Consider the following 22,549-nt stretch of genomic DNA (forward strand, 5'->3'; position numbering starts at 1 on the left):
TGTATCTGTTTCAGTAATTTTCTAAAAATTGATAATCATAACTTGAATTTTCTTCCAGTATAATTTCAAATTTCAGAAATTTTAAGTTCCAAATTTTAGACTTTAATTCACCTTATTTTTGCCGATATTTATTCCCTACAATTATTCCGAACTTCTTATAATTTTTTTTTAATAACGAGGATATTTGTAATTATTTGCGACAAGAACCTTCAATTTGAATGAAGTACTGTAATTTGGATTAATTTAAATATATCAAAATTGAACAAATTAAATACAAATTAATATGATTAATATAATTTGTGTTATTAACTGATATTTACTTTATGATTTTGTTCATACTAACTATCAAATTCTTATATAATAACATTTAGTATCTAGCAGTTTGCATAAGCAGATATTTTTAAGGCCAGGAGTTTAAAAAGGGCAGAAGGTTCATTTGGAGGAATTATTTTCTCGAACGATAAAAAGAAAAGGAACAAAATGATGAAACAAAAAAGGAGGAACGACAAATGGAAGTCTATCTGCAAAAATATGATTTTTAATTCACTCAACAAAATGATATCAAAACATCAGAAACGCGATTAGAAGCAATATTGCAAAATCTTCTTGAAAGAAAATACATAACATAATATCGTAACAAAAAATAAAAACAGAATCAAATTACTACAATCCGCTCCAGAATCGTAGACCATGTACTTCTCCATTTCGTCAACAGTTAAACAGTCCCTGTAAACGAAGCTCATAAAGGCTTATCGCCTTGGCTAAGAGTATAAATTATGATTACAATTGCCATTTTGGTAATAACCCTTACACTGTACAATGTAACGTAAAACTACAACGACGGGCGATATCATCGACAAATGTCGGTATATAGCCTGGGTTCTAATTGGTACTCAAATTAAATGCGTTCTTCGCAAAAAATAACAATAATTAAATGAACAACTCCTCCTGCCGCTAGAATTCCACAATAATCTAATCTCATCGAACAGTGTACGATTAAGCGTAATATTTCGCCGATAGATTATTATAGCGGCGCGTTGTATTTTTGTGGATTTTTTAAACATTGTGAACTCATTCCTTCTCTTGTTTCGCTTCTTTTTTAACGATCGAGTGGCTTCCCATTTTATCGTATAAAAATTATTGTCACTATAAAAGCCACAATTGGACCCACACGGATTCAATGTAAATGCACACTCGTAACGCATAATTATCATATAATGTGATGTGTTACTCAATGGCACAATTATTGCAATAAAACGATCAACAAGAGAACCAGTCCCTAAATAAACGTACTAAATAAAAATACTGTTTGTTGAGAACGCGACTGTGGCCGCGTTCGAAATAGGAACTTTATGAGAAACACGATTTTTATCCATTAGTCTCTATACCGCGGACGTATGTGATAGTAACGATAATAAACAAATCGTTGCATTTGCCGATCAGCTGGTATGTCCGGTATTTCAATGCATATCGTCAAACCAGCTGCCCGCAGCTTTGCGATAAAAAACTAAGTTTGCACCCTGTCAGTAAGTCAGCTAGCGCAACGTCCTTGCAAAAACAAATAGTCAAAAAAAAAATTTTATCTGACCATGGAAGAGAAGCTCAATAATTGTACTTAAATAGTGGGATTATTCGTTCCACGAGACCAGGAATTTACGTTTGGCGATAATCCGACCACTTGATTTGTCTTTGAATTGCGCATTAAAGGTTTATGATGCCACATTGATTCCATTGAGTGTTGCCATTGCCAGCAACTGCGACAAAAGTATCGGAAGCACACCTACAAATACAATAGAATATAATAAAATATCTTTTATATAAAAAGGATAAAAAATTTCTTTCATACCACTTCACGACAAAAATAGGGTCCCTGTTGTACAGAGCACCCTGAACACATGGAATCTTCTAAATATGGATCAACTTGCACCTATTAAAGACAATAGATTGTATTATAATTTTGTTCTCTTAATATATCATAAACATTTCATAAAATTACGCGAACCTTTTTTGTAAATTTGGCAGTTTTTATTTCTATGAAAGCAGCTGAAATTGCTTTCATGTATGAATGTTTTGTACTAAATGTAACACGGCCAGATCCAATTGGATATTTATGTTTGTCAGTATCAATCCCTGAAATTAAATTTTAATCTTAGTAATATGCATCTAATAATCGAGCTATGTCGATCTTTACCTGCATAAATAACCCCACGAAACAGATCATCCATAATTTTTGCTAAACCAGCGGCAGTTAGCATACCATGAAGAGCACCAACAAATACTGTTTTATGAGGATCAAGTTTTTGCGATGAGGATTTTACATAATTACTATCTTCAAGAATCCAAGGTATTACTTGTACCTATGTCAAAATTATTACATGAATATTATAACTCTTACAAGAAATGGAATAGAATTTTACTAAAAAAGGAGTAATATGCACCTCTTTTGCTTTCATACGTTTAGATGATATTTTGTAATACCAACTGCCACCATTGGTAAAATCATGTGTACAACATGTCAATAAAGTTCTCACCTTAAACAATACATATATGTTGTAGCTCATTAAAAACAAATAAATTAGAAAAGAGATAAAGTACTAAAAATATTACACTACCTGTTTCTCTGACTCAAATATAATATATACATATCCCTTTGGCTGCGTGGCAGACTGATCTTTTCCCGGCCATTCCACTCGTATTGGACCGAACTGCTTGAAAGTGGCGATTAAAAGGGATTCGGTGATATCCCAAGGTACACCACCAAGGAATACTTTAGATGAGTAACCTGATGGTTTTTGAGTGCGTTGCGGCAATATTCCACTCCAAGTACAAGTTGGGTCACAAAGTGCTGAAATAATAATTTTTTAATGTTGCTAACACATCCTCTCTTCTGTTCCTTATATTTTAATAAATGAATTATTACCAGCGGCACTTCGATGAAAACGTGCTACACGTTCAAGCGAGAGCTGTGGATCCAAAATATTTATCGGAGGTGAATTCAGGGCCATCATATGATTTCCGGTGGAACAACAGCTTTTTTCGTGCGACATAAAAGAATTCAGGAAACCTCCATTTTGATTCGATCCGTAATGATGACTTCGATTGTGTCCATGTGAATGATGATGATGTGTCGACGAGTTTTGATGGGATGAAGATAAATATTTTTTCACTGCCATTCGTTGGAACGCGGCTACTCTATTATTTGTGCATAAATCCACTTCCGGCGACATCAATGAACCCAGAGACTGAGGGTAACATTCGTGTGACGATGAATTTAACGATAAACAGTTCTAAAATGAAACAATTTATTTCTCCCTAACCTTGATGAACTTAGGTAATTATTATCTATAACTTAAAAAAAAATACCATTATATCGGATAGAGACCCATCCACACTACCTATACCACTCGTGTCTGAGTCCGCTGGTGAATTCGATCTTGATCCATTGCACCCCATCACATGTGGATACTCGAAAGTAGGACTACTGCAGTCGCTGTTATAAATAAAAATGACCAATTAGTAATTGTTTTTATTATAATTATACGTGATAATAAAAAATTAATTAAGAAATACCTATAAGGTGGTGATCCACGAATGGGTCTTCCGTAATAAGGAGAATGAATGGGCGATGAGGGTGATCCCACATTCTGCAAAGATCCTCGGCTTTTCGGTGATGATGTCGTCTGGTTACTACTGTTCGTAGATGAGTACGAATAAGGATTCGAATACAGACTACCAGGTGTGCTAGGGCTACCAGGTGTAGTAATAGAACTTGGGGAACTTGGAATTTCAAGTATCGATGAGTTCGAGCAAATTCCGCTCCTATCATTGCCCTATATTCAAAAATATATAACAAAACCAATTAAAAACTTTTTAAATATATATTTCAATCCAAAAAATCATCTTCTGATTATAAAAATATCTCGAAAACATTCAATTTATTACTTGTAAGCAATAAGAAAATATTTGCGTCTTCTTTGCCAAAGAGAAGCCTGCTACACCATTATTGGATCGCGTCCAAAATAATGTTGCAACGTAAAAAACAGGAACAACAGGGCACGCAATTACAAGTTCACAGAAAAGCTGAGGTCAAAGAGAAGCGAAGATAGAAGAAGAGCGAGCTGTGATAGAGCCGTTTGGCTCAAGCTTGTAAATTCTTGGCTACCCTGGAATTCGGGTCGCACTAACGCGCGCGGCTATGCGTAATTTATTTTGCCCAACGTATTATATGTCGGCTCTAATACGCGCATTTCGATGTCCTGCCGGTCCTTTATGTACAGATGCATCTAGCAAATGGTGAAGGTAATAACGTTAAAGGCGACGAGAAGAGCCTGATAAAATGTCCATTAAAGTGTCTGGTCGATAAGGCACGACTTTCACATGGGTCTCTCTTGCTTTTACCCCTTTCGACCGCGTATAGTACTATTTAACTATCGCTGCAATTTAAATTGCAATAATTGTCTATTATTATTTATGTTATTTTACAAAGAAAATAGCTTTTAACCCATTGATAACATGACTGATAATATTTATCACTGTGAGAAAAGAAATCCATTAAAATATTGCTGTACGTTACAATATGTACTTAGTTTTGGATTTCTCCGGTTGGCTCTAAAATTTTACAAAATATTATTTTTATCGTCGCAGACTTTATTATCTCCATCCGTTATCGTTATTTGCACTATCCTAAATTGATGTTAGGAGGTATTGGTCGCAACAAAATATATTGAAAATCGATACATCAGGTATCCAGGAGGTCCCTATTGTGCAAAAAAATTAGCCGCGCCACGGACGGAAAAGAAAGTTCGAGGAGCAGTTGGAGTCACTCCAATGAGGATAATCATTGTTCCGGTTATTGCATTGGCAGCCGGCAGACGTTTCAGAATACTGCCTACTTCATTTCTATTCGAGATTTTCACTATCATATCCAACACGTGACGTTCATAAATTGAAAGAAAAACATTTTAAGGATCTTCGAGTTCCTCGTACATTTCGAGTAATTAAAACGTATTCACAGAAATCATTAAATTATCGCTCACGTATAATGGTCCTTCTAGGACCTTTGAATTCAAAATAAATTTTATTAATACAGATAGGAACCTTCCCAACCATAGAATGAAGACCATAGTTGGGTCTTCATAGAATTTAATTAAACTTAATAATTACTTAATAATTATTTTATTACGCTATAGATTATTTAATTTTTATTTTATGATTTGTCGAAAATAAAAAAACACTATTATTTATGAGATATTATTACGAATTACTGAAAGGGTAATTATCTCTGATAAGTATGACGTAAATAGCGAAATTACTTGACCTATATGAGACTGAAATATCTCAGGCAGTTGGGAGAATCTTAAGCACAATATAAAAAATAAAAGGAAATGTCACCTGATAATGCTGAGAGGATCCTTGATTGCGACCCTGATACTGATAATTACGGCAACCGGGAGACGCAGTTGTTGACTGGCTGCCTAACAATGATCCCCGAGGTAAACCCAGTCCAAATAAATCCGAAATTGACATGTCTCCTAACGTGAGGGAAAAAATACAAAATACGTTGCCGTTTTAAATAAAATCACAAGAAAATACGACACAGCGCAACGAGGACTATCGATTGACAAACGACGAACGTACGCGCTCGTTAGTTTTGAAACAACCAAGCAGGCGATTAGAACAAATTTTCTTATATCTTGAATCTTTAAAAAAAAAAAAAAAAAAAGAGAAAACAATGTAACTCGTTAAGCAGATATTGGAATCAATAATTAAATTTATACGAAGATTAGTCATAAAACTGATGGTAGTTATAAAACAAAAACAAAGGTCTTTGATCATTTTGTTAATAATTGTAAAACAGATTATTAATTATAGTGAAGAGAGATCACGGGGGCAGATTCTCGCCGATTTTATCCTTATCTAATGAATCTCTTTAAAATCTCTTAAATCTCTCTAGATATCTCCTTAAAATACCTTCTCTATCTTTGTATCGGGTAAAAATAAATAACCTTATATTCACAAATAATATCTCCTATCTCTGTATATTATTTGATCACATTCGATCGTCAACCGTATCCATCATAACAGAAGGGCTAACAGCCAATCTGTGAATTTATCCAAAAATCAAAACAAGACGGTCACATACGATTATATAAAAATGGGACAAAGGAAACGGAACTTTTACCATCGATATTGTTGTTCTTATTGGGTTGCGTGCAAGATGCATCGTGTGAGTATCCTTGGAAGTTACTCGCCGGCGGAGAGTCTAACAGCAAGTTACCGATGTACTGTAGCTGATGTAGATGCTGTTCTCGGTCACTGTCGCGATCTCGTTGTTGTTGTAATTTGTCGCGATGCAACTGTTCACGTTGTTGCAGCTGTATGTGGTCTTGGTCGCGTGACGCTTGCATTTGCTGGCCATGCGATATATCATTGTTCCAATCAGGTGTGTCGGATATTTTCACTCCATCGGCATCACACGATAAATCTAGCTGCAAAAGAGAAAAGAAAAGAATCAGTCGTTAGAATATTTCAAATTGAATGTTTGAAATAGAGACAAAGTTTGTCTCTGGTTAAATGACCACGTTTGGTATGTTTGGTATTGCGATAACAAGGTATAATGTTATAACGTGATAATAGAGGAACACTGTCACCATTTTTCCTTCCATAGTGGCACCGATTGAATTATTATTCGCTTTATTTTTCCTTTGCGAACAAGTAATTGAAAACAGATAATATACCACTAATTTTTACGATTGTAATTAACTAATTAACTGTAACGCGTATGTGAGTAGACGCTACAGGAAGTATGGACGCTACACGGAATGTTTAGAATTGCGGGGTTCACTACGTAAATTATACACATATTTGTATTTCAATGTTAAGAAAACATTGTAGAAATTGATGCTACTATTTTTATCTAATTTGTAAAGTCTTTTTAGTAGCGTGCTTTTGATTAACGGCTATTCGAATCGATCGCGTCGCTCGTTACGTCAACCGATTTTCCTTGCGTAATTTCCGGTAAAAGTGATGAAATTTCAGAACTTGCACGATTCCCCGGAAGATACACTACACGGAGAATTAGAAAATGATTTCGAACGCTAAAAAATGTTTCGTTCACGTTTGAAGATCGTGAAATTTAATGCGTATCACCTACCACTGAATTCCTCGAAGTCATCGCTACGAACGATATCAGCAAACTATGCTTCGAGCTTTCGGTACAGAATAACGAAAACAGGAGCCTGAAGGACGCCACTCCCAGTTTGCGTTCGAGGAATTCGGAAAAAAAATTTTGCAGGGCAGGGGAATACATCGAGGCATTCTAGAGGTTCAACGAGAATTCCAAACTTCGTAGAATTCAACTTTGTCAAGTTCAAAGGCGTACTAGACATAAGGACGCTTATAATCGATTCGAATACGTAATTATCATTTCGTATTACATCAGTTAACATTGTAACATTTACGACGCCCTTAAAATTGTATAACATTCTGACACGTTGAATCATACAAGGGTTGCATTATTGGTATCGATAATTTTTACAAAAGTCATATATCTCTATAGACATTATACATATATATATATGTGTGTGTATATACATGTAGAAGGTAACAAATATAGGAGAAACCTAGATACCTGAAGAGAAATTTAATTACATCACGAATTGAAAGATGAAATTAGAATATTGTAAGAATGTTACATAAGAACAGGAATATATATACGTATAGTGTGACGAAAATTTATATATTATATATGTATCATATGTGCTAATACTTATTTATGGTTTCATATTCATTCTTACTTAATTTAATAATTTTTTGGTTTACTAATCCAACTATTTGCAATGATATAAATTTTGTCTTAGTACATAGTCCTGTACTATGTTTGCGAAAGGTATCGTACATCTTCGTAGAATTTGAAGACGGACAGTTTTTAAGAGAAATTAAATTGCAACAAATTCTTTGTTACTTCCGTTCAATACTTTCAAAATGACTGACGAAGGGTTAAGGACAATATCAGAAGACGCAACACACATATGGAGAGAAAGGGGAAGAATATCAGCGTACGAAACGCAACGTGTTTTGCACGTGGACGCGTTGCGGCTCAACGTACGATTCGCGTGTTTGTTTACAAGTGAGGACGCAGGACATTCCTGGTATTCGGTTTTATATTCTATGTAGGTTCTACGTTATAATTATCACCGTGTACCAGCACATGATTTACATGACAAATTTTCCTTTCGAAGCGACACCATAGTACTAACGAAATTGTAAAGTAGGTTACCAATCGACCGCATGAGAAGTCAAAGAACGAGGTCCATAGAAAAATAAGGCGTAATTAAAACAATAATACGTAAACGTGAAAAAATAAATACGAGACAATTAGAAAAAAGGGATATAAAATTTTTATAAAGGAATATAACGACTTACCAATTGCATTAATGTAAGCATGTCGATCTTTGATTGAGCCTTGACGAATTTTTCAATTGTTCTGTGATCGCTGTTCTCCACTGAATTCAAAGTGGTAACTCGTAACGTACTTCAATGAATTATATAAACTTGATATTGCATATAAATTTAATAAGATTTTTTTCGATTTAATTTAGTAGCGAAGAATCAAATACACGAGTTTTAGTAAATTGTTTAATCAACAATTATCGTGTTACATTAAAAGATTTTTGGGATACTTTAATCCCACCGGGTTTGTTTAATTACTTGCCGGGGGATAATATTTTAATTATTTCAACTCCCAAAATCGCCCATTTATAATTAATTTATTGGTTCTTTGAAAGTAAAATTTATTTTCTTGGGTTCAATTTAGTGTCGATACAGAAACGATGGAGACGGAACGCCCATTCTTCTCCACATTGCTCCACTCTGTGAACTGAATTGAAGATCTCTATTCCTCCCTTTCCCCCTTTCACCCGCAGGTTCCATCTTTGGAAACCACCGGCGCAGTTCGCGAATGCGCGCGATTGTGGAATTTTATATGTGCAATAAGATACAAAATTGTATCACTTAATATGTAATATTTCAAATTCAGATTTTATATATTGGCGAATAATATGTTAAATAAACAAAAATTTTTGAACCTACAAATTTGGTTTAAGATATTAAATATTTCTAATAAATAATTATAGTTACAAATTTTTAAAGTTACTATTACATGTAATATGATTTTTACTTAAAACAATATAATAGGTTATGTAGGTAATAAGGGTGTGCGAATACCCGAAATTGCAGAATTATGTCGAAAAATTTTTTCGGGTTCGAATCAGAATCTTGGAAGTTTGTCGATACATAAACGTATTCGGGTATCCGTTAATCTCGAGACCCGATTTGCGATTCGGAATTCAATGCTTGATTCAGAACATAATCTTTCTGTCATTTTGTACTTAAACCAAGTTTAAGGCAAACCTGTACTTTAAGTTTAAGTATGTACCGTTAAACTATGTTTAAATATAAGATGACAGAAAAATTATGTTCTGAATTGAACATCGGATTCCGAAACGTAAATCGGTTCCCATAATGACGGGTACCCAAATATGTTTATCTATCGACGAAGGATCTCGATCCAACCCGAATCAAGGCTCAGATACCCGCACATTTCTAGTGGGTAAATATTAATTATTTAAGCATGCATGCATCAAATTTATATACAAAATGAGTAGAATATATAATAAAGGATAACTCTCTGAACAAAAAAGGAATGTTTGTAGCAAACCAATTGCTTTATTACATACACAAATCTATTTATCATATAAAAAAATTTGCGCATTTTTACTATTCTATATGAGCAGTCGATGAATCCAACATTTCAACTTCGGAACTAATGTCAGTGGAATAATTCACAACTACGTCTCGCGGATTGCGTTCCACTTTATCAGAAGTATCTTCAGTTTTACTGGAATCTTCTCCCCATCCGGAAAATAAATTTACTCTTAATTTATCAATATCTTGACTTCCTGACCCAGCTACATTATTTGCATTTTCTAAAGGTTCTGCATTATCTGTTTCTTGATGTTCAGTTGCAGGGTACTCATATTTTGGAATATCAACTGGTGCACCTAAAAAAGAATTCATTTATAATCAGATATAATGTACATTTAATAAAATACATTGAAAACTGAACATTTTTTGTATATACCAGGATAAGGGGGCGATTCTTCTATAAGTTGTTCCATAACATAAGTTAACATAGTTGTTGTAAAAGTATCATCCCTCCTGAGTCCAAGAGCTCTATGAAAAGCATCAACAGCTTCTTGTGCATTTCCCATTAATGCATGAATGAAACCCACTGCTGAATAAGTTGATGCATTTAATGGATTTAACATTAATGCCTGCAATCATTATTAGGAAATTTATCTGATAGCTTGTAATTTAAATTGACATTTTAAGGAAAAAGTATGTTTCTATGTCGATTAAAATTTTTTAACCTGTTGATGATATTCTAACGCCTCTCCGTATTTCTTCATTTTTCTACAAGTATGACCCAAGTTATTTAAAAGTGCCTCCCATTTACTAGGTAGAATAACATCCTTTAGACCACCTTGAATTCTTTTCATGGCTTCCTTAAACTGCCGTTCAGCAGTTTTGTAACTGTATTCGATGAAACGACAACTCTTGATAAATTAGACAGATTTCCAAAAACCGGGGAAGGGTGGAAGTACACTAATCAGGTTGCAGAGTGAATTTTGAACCTCTTTTTTGCATATTAGAATAACTCAATCTCAGGGATAATACTACAACAGACATCATAATACTTACTCTAAATTATAAAAAGATATAACTCCCATCTCGTGTATAACAAATGGATCGTTTGGAGCTATTCCTTGAGCCTGTTGGAAAAACTTGTCAGCCAATTTAAGATTATTTGTTAATCCGCATTCAAGTCCAATATATAAAAGTGGCAGGTGACAACCTTTCATTAATTGAGAAGCCTTAAAATAAGCAGCCATTGCCTGATCATGTTCATTTTCTACTGCAAAGGAATGACCATAAGCTAACCAAGCAGGACCAAATAATCTGTCCAGTGCTGTGGCTTTTGCTAAATATCTTCGTGCTGGATCACTTTTTCCTATTATCAAAACAATGGAATATCTTATAAAGTAAGAATACAAAATAATTTTAGAATTATCAAATAGAAATCATAATTACCTAGACTATAATAATAACATCCAACAGCAAACCATGCTAAGGCCATGTCTGGATATAAGTCAACTAATTTATGTGCTAAATAGAATAAAGCTGAAAAATGATTATATAATGTACAAAATTTCTTTCTAATTGCACATTCTTTTTTTATATAGGAGTGCAATATAATTACCATTAGTTTTTTTTAGTTCTACTAAACAGGCAATATGTACTGGTAAGCATGAATTATGATATGGATCTTTTTTTAATATTCTAAAATATATGATAGAGATTATAAGATTATATAAATTCACATACATACATAAGAGGATATATTACCTTTCTGTGAGAGAGAAACATTTGTGATAATCACAATTATAATACAATCTCTCTGCTTCTGTAACTTCCATATCCAAATTACCTAACAATCTATCTGTGACAAGAACTCCCATAACACTGCATGTTGCAAGTGGTTGCTTTGTATTTGGTTCTTGATATTTTTTCAATTTACTTTCATATAATAGTCGTAAGAGCTCTGCTTCAGCTTCTGTGCATTGTTCAGCAAAGGGAAGAGATTCCAGAAGTTCTTTTTCTATTCAAATTATATGTATCATAAAATTACTTGTATGTATTATTACATTACATTAATACATACACACTTTAATACCTTCAGCAGCTGAAAGCATTTGATTTTGAACTAATGCTTCAAATGCTTGATATGAATATACATCACAATGTAGAGCTTGTTTGTAACAGTCAGTTGCTACTGCCCTATTATCTAAAGCTTCATATATTCTTCCTTTCACGTACAATATTGAACTGTGTACCTATCACAAAATACAAACTAATCTATAAAGTTCATCACATTACAGAAATAATATTTAAAAGAAATTATGAAGAACATTATTTATACTTAATCACATTTTTTGGTGCATCTTCTAATATATCTGCACGATCTCCAAAACCTGACTGTGTTATGTTTGTACATACTTCTGATTCTTTAATAACCTGTAATGCTTCATTGTATTCTTTTGCTTCTAACAGACTTCTTACTGTTAGATAATGACACATTACATCTGTCTATAAAGTAATATTAATGTAATTAAAAAAATGTATATAACAATGTTATGATATTATTAAAAGTTTCAAAGTTATAGTTTACCTTTTCCAATCCACGATTTCTAATAAGATGAGCAGCTCTATGATATTGTTTCATTAGATACATACAATGCGCTAAGGTGCATATATCTTTAGGATCTTCGTTACTTAATGAAACAACTTTGTCTGCCCAAAATAAAGCAGCACTATAAAGATGCTGTAAACAAACCAGTAGTCAGTTTTTTTAGTAGTGTACAATAAATCAATATCTTTTAAAAAGCTTGATAAATTTTGATACTTTACCAAATCAATGTACGATTTAATTAATTTTCTACAATTATCTAAGTCAATATTCTTATTGTCTAATAAATTATGCATTTTCTCGCAATCTGCATCAACACTCTGTCGCGCCATATTTAATTTAAATTTTGAAGGTTAGGTATTCCTTCCTTAACGAATCAACGTTATATATACCAAGATACTTGTAATTGAATACAGTACTACAAGGTATTCCTTTCATATATAAAAATACTTGTTATTAAATTGTTACAATCAAATTCACATTTCATAGAACATTAGATAATCGCATAGAGTCGCATTTGCATAGACTAAACAGTTTACATTTTTAAACTATACGACGATACAACAACAATAACACGCATGTTGTCATCATCGATCATTTCTACGTAAACATTTCTGATAATGTTATTGGTCAAAATATGAGGAAATTGGACAAAGCATAATATGTGGTGCTGCGTAACAAAACATCATTCTGTTTCAAAAATTTCTCGCATCCGGCGCTGTGGGTCGCGATCTAGAATTTTGTGCGTCTTTTCCTCACTGGAATAATTACAAACAAGGGTAGTAGCGAATTAGAAGATGGCAAGAAACGAATGAATCGCGTGCTAATGCAAACGAAGCTAATCGAGTATAATTCGCGACGACCGTGTAACTCTCGGTATTGTCGACGTCCTCGAGTTTTCGGTGACGATATATTGTCAATCTTTACGATAATGTGAGAAGCTAGAGCGAAGCTGAAAGGGGGGTAAGAGTTCGGCGAACGGAACGGCCAAAAACTCTTGCAGGCGATGTCAAACATGCGGCGACGAATTTCGCAGAAAAGTCTACCAAACCGACGGCGTATTTCGGCCAAGATTTGTCAGTGAAACTAGTGCCAATGAGTGTGAATATATGGCGGCGCGAGTACTTTTACTGAGCATCTTGTTTACAGAAGTGCTAAAGCCCGCTTATGCCGCAGGTGCGTCTCCCTTCTCTCCGTCAATCTAATCTGTTTATATTCGCCAAACACGCTGGACCACGCGCCTAACGTTCGTTCTTTTGTACACTTATAGATGATTACAATCTTGATACTTTTTCTTTTTTTACGAACTGTGCATTATCTGATTAAAATAAGAGTTAAAATTCGAACATTTTTGATTATATAGCCTTTTGAGAAAAATGATTATATTTCCTAAATATTTTGTTTATATTACTATGACATGTACGAAAAGAAATTGCTGTAAAACAAATAGTTTAAAATATTTAGATATTTCATTGGTAAAAGATTATTTGAATTATGATATGGTAGATTTACTCTAATGATTTAAAATTTGGATTAGTATAATTTTACATGAATATATCACATATCATCTTTTTTATACCAAAATTATGTGCAAATTATCATCTTTTTTTAGTAAACAAATGGGATATATGTCCTTTTTTTCTGTTCCTAATATATAAATTAAAACATAAATGTGGCATAATATACTATATATAATATAACAATGATTTTATAATCATTATACTTTAAATGTATTCTATAAATTAGTTATGCTATAAGTCAGATTCTCCATTTGCAGAATCATCTGATAATTTTATGTTTTATTTACTTTATATTCTATTATATAATATATTGAATCTCATCTTTATAATATTAATAGAGAGGGGAGGGGGTGATGTAATAGCCATTTTGAATGTGACAGTTTATAATATTCAAAATATATTTTAACACATTATTATAAAAATTGTAAGCTAGTACATTTTTAGATAGTGCTTTATGTTTTATACTTTAGGTGTCAAAGAAATTGGAACTGGTCTACATAACAAAAACGTGTCAAAATCAGAAAGTTTCAACATTAGTCCAACCAAAAGTTCTGGCATAACATTAGAAATTCAACCCAGTGGTCATGTGATATTAGGAAAAAAAGGAGTTACACTTACTTGTATAACTGGACCAAATCAAAATATTTCTTGGTTACACAATGGAATACCTGCACCACCATGTGGTATTGCACGTTGTACTATTCTCAAGAATGGTTCTCTTCATTTACATAAGGTATATATTGAAAAATTTTATTTGTTATTTATATTAAAATTAAATCAATTAAGTATTTTATTTTATTGTTATAATAGATGGTGCAAAAGTTTAAAGAAAAAAACTCTACTACAGTTAACTTTAAAGATTATTACAAAGATGAATATCGTTGTGTAACACGTACTAATTTAGGGCTTCTAAGATCATCTCCTACATTTATTCACATAGCAGGTAAGTTTTCTGTTTAACATACTGTTATTAAGCATCCTGATTTTATAAATGGTGTTAAAACATATAATTATATTTATTTAGAACTTGCCCATGTATTTAAAAAGTCACCAGAAAATATAACTGTACAAGAAGGTGAAATTGCAAGATTATCTTGTTTAATAGATAGTGTTCCTTTTCCTCCTAATATCACATGGCAGCATAATGAAAAAATATTGTTGCCCAATCAGAGTAATTTAAAGTAAGTAATTTTTGTCAAGAATTAACAATGAAATTATTTTTTATATTAATTGAGATTATTTAATTTGTAGTAGTAAGTATATAATGGTACCACCAGGTGTTCTGTATATAAAAGCAACGAAGTTATCAGATGCTGGTTCATATAGGTTTGTATTTGTACTAATATCATACAATTATAAAACAATTTGTGAAATTAAATTAGTAAAGAAAAAACTATATAATATATTATCTATATTCACAGATGCATAGTAAATAATGAATTCCTAAAGAAAACCAAAAAAAGTAAGGAAGCAAAATTAACTGTTATTTCACAACCAGAGGGTAATGGATCACATATACCACCATTGTTATTTCCACAAATTTCATACAATCATTGGTTGTTAAATGGATCGAATCTTAGTTTAGTATGTGCTGCATCTGGATATCCACCGCCACTTATGATGTGGTCATTTATTCCTCGCTATACTGGTATTTGATATACATATATTAACCATTTGAGTCCCAGGGGTCATTGAAAAAACAGGGTCGAAAAATCCCGAGCAGCGCGATAGCACTTGTCTTAATCGATTGCGTCACAATAGAGTTTGTCATATTTGTTACTTTATGAAATACATCTATATTATTATATATGCGTACAATTAGTTTATAAATATTTCAAGTTTTGTCCAATAAAAATTATTGCGTTCAAATGTACTGGAACTTTTCAACACAAAATCTAAACAGCGCGATCGTGCTGCTTGGAACTCAAACGGTTAATAACATTATTTATATATAGATGATATTTATAATACACAAATGTAGTGATTTATTCATTTTTAGGTAATCATAATGTTGCACAACCTCACATTTTGCTTAATTCTAGTATTGGTATTACTATATTGTCACTAGTAAATGTGAGTGCATCTGATGCAGGAGTTTATGTATGTTCTATAAAGAACTCTGTTACAAATAATGTGAAGATTCAAGTAAGTTATTAAAAAATATTATCAAGTATGAACATAGTTGTTCATAATTTTAATAACATGCTGCAAAAAACATTTCAGAATGTAACAGTGGATATATTAATACCACCATCATTTGTGAAGATACCTACAAATCAAGTATGTCCAAATGGGAGAACCGCAAGATTTGAATGTCAAGCACAAGGGTTACCTGTGCCTAAAATATATTGGTTAAAAGATTCATTGAATATAACAATTAATGGTAAAGTTATTCATTACAATATTTATTTATCTTCATATTATAATATGTATAATTTATGTATAAACTATTTTTGCAGGACGTAGGACTATATATACAAAAGAATTTAATAAGATGGAACTTGCAATATCAGCAACAGTTCCATCTGATTCTGGTATTTATCAATGTGTTGCTGTAAATTCTGTGGGAGAAATTTGGGCCGCAGGTCGGCTTCAAGTAAACACATCTCGTAATAGTCCTGCTGCACCTACCTCTTTAAAATGTCGTGCTCTGTCACCCGTTAAAATTTTTATTTCCTGGGAACCACCAAAGTCTTTATCACATAGCAGTATTAAAGCTTATACCGTCCATTATAGTCCCGTAGGTAAGTTTAAACGATTTAATATGCATAGAAATACTTATATAATAATTAGTTAAATATTTTATATAGTGGTTAGTTAAATATTTTATAATGTTTTCCAACATCTTATATGTGGTGTTCATCAAGAAGGAGGCAAAGAAGAAGTTTCTCCACCTGAACCGGGTAATTCTACGTCAGTAGAAGTGACGAAGCTTCTTGAACCATATACTAATTATTCCTTCTACATACGAGTGTGGAACAATTATGGTCCTAGCGATCAATCAGCCACCATTTTGTGTTCTACAGCCCCAAGTGGTGCGTTATTTTTTAATGTAAATTTTATCATAAACGTAATGAAAAGCCAAAGGTACAGTTTATTTTCTTTATTCAGTTCCTAAAGGTGCACCAAAAGTAAACGCGAATATACTTAGTAGTACAAAGTTAAATGTATCATGGGAGCCATTACCTAAAAAGGAGTCTCGTGGTGTTGTGGTACAATATAAATTACAGTTGAGACTGCATGAACATCCATCTTCTCGGGTTCTTCACTTACCCGCTGACGTGGATTCTTATGTATTTTCTGGTATGTATGTAATTCTTTTTGTACAGTCTTTTGTACACTCTTTTGTATTAATTTTATTTGAAGATTACTAATCATGTTCTTGAAGATTTAATACCTGGAGCACAATACGACCTACGAGTACTAGCCAGAACAAAACAAGGTTGGCCTAACGTGAGCGAATCGCAATTAGAGTGGATTACTGTAACTATGCCACCAGCTGAATCTAATCAATTTATTATCAAAAATGTTGTGGATGTACAAGTATTAATAATAAATGCTTCAATTGTAAAGGTTAGTATATAAATTTTGTTAATCAAATCTTTTTAATATTATTGTATTATAATATTATATTATATAATATAATATTTATTATATATATCATATGTATATATATATGAATAATATATATGTATATATATGCATAATATATTATATATATTATATGATAATATTATTATATATTATATTGTATTTCTATAATATTGAAATAAATTTTGTCATGTTAGATGAAATGGAAAATAAATGTTAGGGAAAATAACATAATTGAAACGGAATTTGATCTTTGGCAAATTTATTGTGAGAATCAAAGTGGACATAAATTAGCAACTATTTTTTTACCACAAAATGTTACAGAATATGTATTTACTAATCTTGGTAGGTATTGGTCAGAATCATTTCCAAAAAATTATGTATATGTTGTGTTCTTCTTTAATTATGTATTTATTTTTTGTTCATAATTAGATGTAAATGTTTCTTATACAATGGGCTTATGTATGATAAGTTCTGGTGAAACAACAGGCTGTTTAACAAAACAAATACATACTATTCAACTTGATACAAGTAAGTATATTATAAATATAAATTTTATTATAACATAAACGAATTAATTGGATATATCATTTTTTTTATTAATCAGATAATGTACCAATGGCCTTGGAAGCAATTCCTGTTTCACCTACTTCCATAAATGTTACATGGTCCTTGAATGGTGTGCATGAAGTGAACTCTTTTGAATTATGTTATCATGCAATTCATGTCGCAAATTCAGATGGTCCTAAATGTTTTATATTGTACGTAATATAAATTATGCATAATCTTTTTTCATTATAATTTCAATCAATATCTTTGCACTAAATATTTTTAACATCCTCTTGATAGGAACGATACAAAAGCAAATATTGACAAACTCAAACCATTTACATTATATCAGTTTAAAGTAAGGGCCATTCAAAATAATACAAACCAAAGCAATTTTTATAGCGAATCTGTAGAATGTTATACGAATGAAGATAGTAAGTGTATAAATACATTATACTATTTATTTGTACGTTCGTATTACAGAAATGGTAATTTAACAATTAATTTCAGTCCCTGGCAAAGTAGAAGAAGTACAATGGTTTTTAGTAAATAATACAAAAGTACGAATTGCATGGAAGGAACCAAGTAATATAAATGGTATAATACAAAACTATTTCGTTATATATACAATGGACTTAACGGATTCAGCCACAGCATGGAGAAATGTAACAGTACTTGGCAATAAAACATCGACAACTTTACCTGGTCTAACTCCAGGAAAACGGTATTTTGTCATGGTTCAAGCTATGACAAAGGCCGGTTATGGTAAACCGTCAGATCCTATAATCATTATTACTGGCGGTTCATCAAAGGTACCAAGTCCTCCAGATGAACAAAAACCACCACAAAATACAAAACCTGATCAGAGTCTTGGTAAACAAACTTATTTGCTTCAATTGTACAAGAAGTTAATTGAAATAATAAAATTTAATCTTATAATTATTTCATATTTACTTATTTTAGGTGTAATTCTTGGTGTAAGCATAAGTATTGGATTTATTACAATTTGCCTGTGCAGTATATATTGTCGAAAAAAATGTGAGAATGCTCGTATTTTGAGAGAAAGTGCGCAATCTACAAAAGGTCGTGCTTCGGTACGAAATGGAAATAGATGTTGCGCGGATCAGTCTTCTACATCAGTGAGTCAACAGATGAATACCAGAATAACGCCTAATGAAATTGAACTTGCTGTTCTTTGTCCCACATCTCCAATCACAACTAACCCACATTTAGACACGAAAGTATGTAAATGTTTTTTTGTAATGTATATGAACATAAGCTTATATTTGGATAAACAATTCTATGAAAAATATCATTGCAGGGTGGCAAATCTAATGGAATTCTTGAATCTTGTGTAAAAGAGCCTTTATTACCATCATGGGAAATAAATGGTGAACCGAAAGATATTCATATAACAAAAAATTCTCAGGTGCGAAAAATTTTCATTTTGAATAATACAAAATGATTAAATAATTTTATATATGAAACTAATATATGTCTTGAAATATAGTACAAAACAATGGACAGTGTTGTCTTAAGTACACAAAAACAAGAACAAGAGCCAGAACAAGATTTAGATGGCACACAGCTTACGGTGGTCAATTGTACTTTAGGCAGTAGCAATAGCAGTTTAAATAATAATTCTGGTTGTCCAGATGGAGATACGTCCTTACCAAAACCTATATGTATATCTGTTCCGGCGCTTGGACCAAATGGATGAAACCATTAGGCAATATATTTGCGTGTTCACATTTTCTTCCTATGCTTCCGTGCAACAGGTAGGATGTAAAACTTTTCGTGCAACTCGAATAATTTGATTGCAAGATGTATATACACACAAAAGTACATACATATGTATGTATGAATTACAAGAACAGAATTCTCAAGGAAGTTAGAAGCAATGCAAGTTACTATATTTTACAAGTTTAACATGGCATAACTTGTGAATAAAAATACTGACGCATACATGATTAATGTAAATAATAATGTTTTGAAAGTGCGTTGAATCTGGACACTTCAACTATTATCTTGTATATAATGTTTGAAAGCAAGTTATTATCGATAACACAGTATTTCTGCATTAGCAGTTCGGCAAGGAATCTAGTAATTTTTAGATTTCATTTTGTATGAAATAATACCGTGGCACAGATATATCATGCAAATGATACTTAATAATATTCATTAGGTAACTTGCTCATATGTATATTGACATCTATTAAGAAGAGTATGAAAATGAAAATTAAAAAAGAAGAGTATAAAAATGAAAATTAAGCAAGTGGGATGATATGAAAATTCTTGATGTGCACCTGGGTGTCTGTTAATTATGAGTATGTTCATAAAATATCATATTTCGAATAATAGTGAAAAAGTAAATAATGCATTCCTTCACACTAGAAGACAAAATTATTAAATATCCAAATTACGGGTATGGCCTAATTTATTTCATGATATATATTGCTTTTATAGAGAGCAATAGTACTGATCATTCCAAAATCTTATGTTTTCCATTAACTAAATCTAAATTAACAAGAGATGGTTCTTAGGTTCTAAGAAATTAAGAAAAAGTACTATATAATCAGATTTTATGTATTAAAAGTATAGTCTAGGTTTTTCTTTTATTACAAATACTGTAAGTATACATATAGCATCGCAAATCTTGGCAAATATTTATTTTATTGAAAAATAAGACGTTGACAAACATTTTTAAAAAGTGTAACTGAAATGTCCATATTATATAATTTAGCAGAATCTTTTTTATACTACAAGTTTGATAACTGTATTATACACTATTGAGACATTTGAGAACAGGAAAAAATAATAATGAAATTTGTAAAAACAGCATTAAGATTTTGTAATATAAAAGAAATCTACAAAAAGAATCGAAACAATTTTAAATCATAATATTAATTTAATCACTGAAAATGTATAATATAATATATGTATTTTTTCCTGTTCATATGATAAAAGAAACCTTATGTTGTACAAGATATTTAAAGTTAACTACATCATACAAAAGCAAAAAGTGAAAAATGCGAAAGAAAATTATAAACATATTCCAGACTGGTGCATGTTACCATGACAGAAAAACCCAACACAGTACCTGATAGAATAAGCTATATCTTTTAGAGTGAGACGTAGATATGTCATGTTATTATTGTACCTCCATTAATTGTTATTTATTACATTTTACATTCAGTACTATTTTAAATGATCACATTACACTGAATTTATGCAATAATATAGTCACTACAAGCACAGTATGAAATCATGTAAAAATAGAATTAATTCAATCTGCACATGCTAGAGATTTTACCATATATTTATTACACAGAGTTTTACATCTTTGTACGAGATAATTTGTTAAACATATAATTTAAAGTCATTTTTGAAAAAATTATTCTGCCTTGTGTTGAAATGATGTTGCTATTAATAGAGATTTTTTATATTGTATATTCTATAACTAAACTTTTTTGAATACAACTCATGATTTACCTATTTTTATGAAAACTCAGTACTAGTGGATTACTAAAAAATTTCACAAGATCTGATTGCAGTTTTATGAAAATAAGTAACTTCATTTAAACACTATTTATGAAATTCGTTACATATTCTACGATCACGATTATTAGAATCTCAATTAAAGATAAACTATCATAGCTATTTACTGACTTGACAGTTCTACAACAAATTATGTTTGTTATGAAACATAAACATTTCACAGATAGAATGCCTGTTTTGTGATTTTTATTTAAATGATTTGTTTTCCATTTGTTATCATATTTAACACGACCTGTTACATTTTATGTTACTGACATATAGTAGTATACTTTTATATTTGTTGAAGGTATTTGTTACTCTTCTTAGAGTTAAATAAGAAATGAGAATTGATATATAATAGTAGGCAACTAGTAACTGATCGCTCATGAATTCATTTTTCTTTTTGCATTAAAATTCTTAAAATACTTTTAAATATTTTTTGCACTGTATGTATATGTTAATTATTAAGCTTGTACAATTTTCTAACATTAATGGAATTTTAAAAAAAGAACAAAAAAATAGTTGTAAAGAAAAAGGTATTATTTTTAAGGGAAGAAAAGATAGATCAAAAGCATTAATAAAGAAAAAGAGATATAATAATTAATATGGCGACAAAATATTCCATGGCAAATATTACGCATTTGTCATTTTAAAAAATGTTTTGATTTTATTGTATACAAATCTTAACTAATGTTCATAGAATTAAATTGTATTTTGATCATTTTACTTTTTAGCCGCATAATGTACTGTATTTGTTAAGCGCGATATTGTTCTGTCTGCTATGAACGTAATTTTAATATAAAAAATCATTTATTTGCGTTAATTTGTACCTTATATAAAAAGTTTTCAATTTATAAGACAACATTCGTAAATTTGAAATGGATTGAAACGTATGGTGTTGAATTGGTATCATAATATCTTTGATTAATTGTGTGAATGTGATAAGTTTCAAGCTTTGTAAAAAAGAAAAAAGAGAAAGCAAAAAATAGAGTCGCCGTGCTGTTATCTGAGCGTTTTATTTGCTTCAAAAGATTGATTACACAGT

General features: G+C 31.5%; 3 protein-coding genes across 9 annotated transcripts; 1 reads left to right on the forward strand and 2 right to left on the reverse strand.

Annotated features, from left to right (window-relative positions):
• Positions 1-516: 516 nt before the first annotated feature.
• LOC117240361 (cytoplasmic polyadenylation element-binding protein 1) lies at positions 517-8,883 on the reverse strand. 5 transcript variants are annotated; one of them, XM_033506368.1, is made up of 12 exons: positions 8,425-8,883; positions 6,176-6,488; positions 5,392-5,531; positions 3,571-3,830; positions 3,364-3,490; positions 2,921-3,287; positions 2,613-2,845; positions 2,439-2,531; positions 2,192-2,357; positions 2,003-2,130; positions 1,847-1,927; positions 517-1,780 (listed from the first exon to the last, which is right to left on the reverse strand). In XM_033506368.1, the coding sequence occupies exons 1-12, from the start codon at positions 8,443-8,445 to the stop codon at positions 1,616-1,618; spliced, it is 2,094 nt and encodes a 697-aa protein (XP_033362259.1). In that variant the 5' UTR covers positions 8,446-8,883; the 3' UTR covers positions 517-1,615. The 5 variants fall into 5 exon arrangements, with proteins under 5 accessions (XP_033362259.1, XP_033362258.1, XP_033362257.1 ...); XM_033506367.1 differs by lacking the exon at positions 8,425-8,883 and adding an exon at positions 7,154-7,277 and having other exon boundaries at positions 6,182-6,488; XM_033506366.1 differs by lacking the exon at positions 8,425-8,883 and adding an exon at positions 7,154-7,277.
• An 823-nt stretch (positions 8,884-9,706) lies between these two features.
• On the reverse strand, positions 9,707-12,934 carry LOC117240374 (cell division cycle protein 16 homolog). Its single transcript, XM_033506383.1, has 11 exons — positions 12,529-12,934; positions 12,290-12,442; positions 12,049-12,207; positions 11,795-11,954; positions 11,467-11,719; positions 11,321-11,400; positions 11,152-11,241; positions 10,762-11,071; positions 10,431-10,593; positions 10,142-10,334; positions 9,707-10,061 (listed from the first exon to the last, which is right to left on the reverse strand). The coding sequence occupies exons 1-11, from the start codon at positions 12,637-12,639 to the stop codon at positions 9,778-9,780; spliced, it is 1,956 nt and encodes a 651-aa protein (XP_033362274.1). The 5' UTR covers positions 12,640-12,934; the 3' UTR covers positions 9,707-9,777.
• Positions 12,935-13,060: 126 nt separating this feature from the next.
• On the forward strand, positions 13,061-22,469 carry LOC117240390 (protogenin-like). Of its 3 annotated transcripts, XM_033506420.1 has the most exons (20): positions 13,063-13,483; positions 14,298-14,560; positions 14,638-14,770; positions 14,852-15,008; positions 15,079-15,153; positions 15,249-15,475; positions 15,827-15,972; positions 16,051-16,210; positions 16,287-16,571; positions 16,695-16,862; positions 16,939-17,130; positions 17,216-17,400; positions 17,616-17,763; positions 17,851-17,949; positions 18,026-18,179; positions 18,268-18,401; positions 18,478-18,840; positions 18,931-19,208; positions 19,289-19,396; positions 19,478-22,469. In XM_033506420.1, exons 1-20 carry the CDS (start codon positions 13,417-13,419, stop codon positions 19,685-19,687), a joined length of 3,552 nt encoding a protein of 1,183 aa, XP_033362311.1. In that variant the 5' UTR covers positions 13,063-13,416; the 3' UTR covers positions 19,688-22,469. The 3 variants fall into 3 exon arrangements, with proteins under 3 accessions (XP_033362309.1, XP_033362310.1, XP_033362311.1); XM_033506418.1 differs by having other exon boundaries at positions 13,061-13,483; positions 18,478-19,208; XM_033506419.1 differs by having other exon boundaries at positions 13,061-13,483; positions 16,698-16,862; positions 18,478-19,208.
• The last annotated feature ends 80 nt before the right edge of the window (positions 22,470-22,549 follow it).

Source organism: Bombus vosnesenskii, unplaced genomic scaffold (genome assembly GCF_011952255.1).
Source record: "Bombus vosnesenskii isolate JDL3184/JDL3185 unplaced genomic scaffold, Bvos_JDL3184-5_v1.1 scf7180000014621, whole genome shotgun sequence".
In the NCBI taxonomy this organism is placed as follows: Eukaryota; Metazoa; Arthropoda; class Insecta; order Hymenoptera; family Apidae; genus Bombus; species Bombus vosnesenskii.

Excerpts from the sequence above, each read along its gene's own strand:
- LOC117240361 (XM_033506368.1), bottom strand. The coding sequence starts at position 8,445 with ATGCTTACATTAATGCAATTG. Across the intron at positions 6,489-8,424 it reads TGCTTACATTAATGCAATTG|CTAGATTTATCGTGTGATGC; the intron begins GTAAGTCGTTAT and ends TCTCTTTTGCAG. Across the intron at positions 2,846-2,920 it reads TTTTCATCGAAGTGCCGCTG|CACTTTGTGACCCAACTTGT; the intron begins GTAATAATTCAT and ends TTATTATTTCAG.
- LOC117240374 (XM_033506383.1), bottom strand. The coding sequence starts at position 12,639 with ATGGCGCGACAGAGTGTTGATGCAGATTGCGAGAAAATGCATAATTTA. Across the intron at positions 11,072-11,151 it reads ATGTTATTATTATAGTCTAG|GAAAAAGTGATCCAGCACGA; the intron begins GTAATTATGATT and ends TTTTGATAATAG. Across the intron at positions 10,062-10,141 it reads AGAATCGCCCCCTTATCCTG|GTGCACCAGTTGATATTCCA; the intron begins GTATATACAAAA and ends ATTCTTTTTTAG.
- LOC117240390 (XM_033506418.1), top strand. The coding sequence starts at position 13,417 with ATGGCGGCGCGAGTACTTTTACTGAGCATCTTGTTTACAGAAGTGCTA. Across the intron at positions 14,771-14,851 it reads TACATTTATTCACATAGCAG|AACTTGCCCATGTATTTAAA; the intron begins GTAAGTTTTCTG and ends ATATTTATTTAG. Across the intron at positions 15,476-15,826 it reads ATTTATTCCTCGCTATACTG|GTAATCATAATGTTGCACAA; the intron begins GTATTTGATATA and ends ATTCATTTTTAG.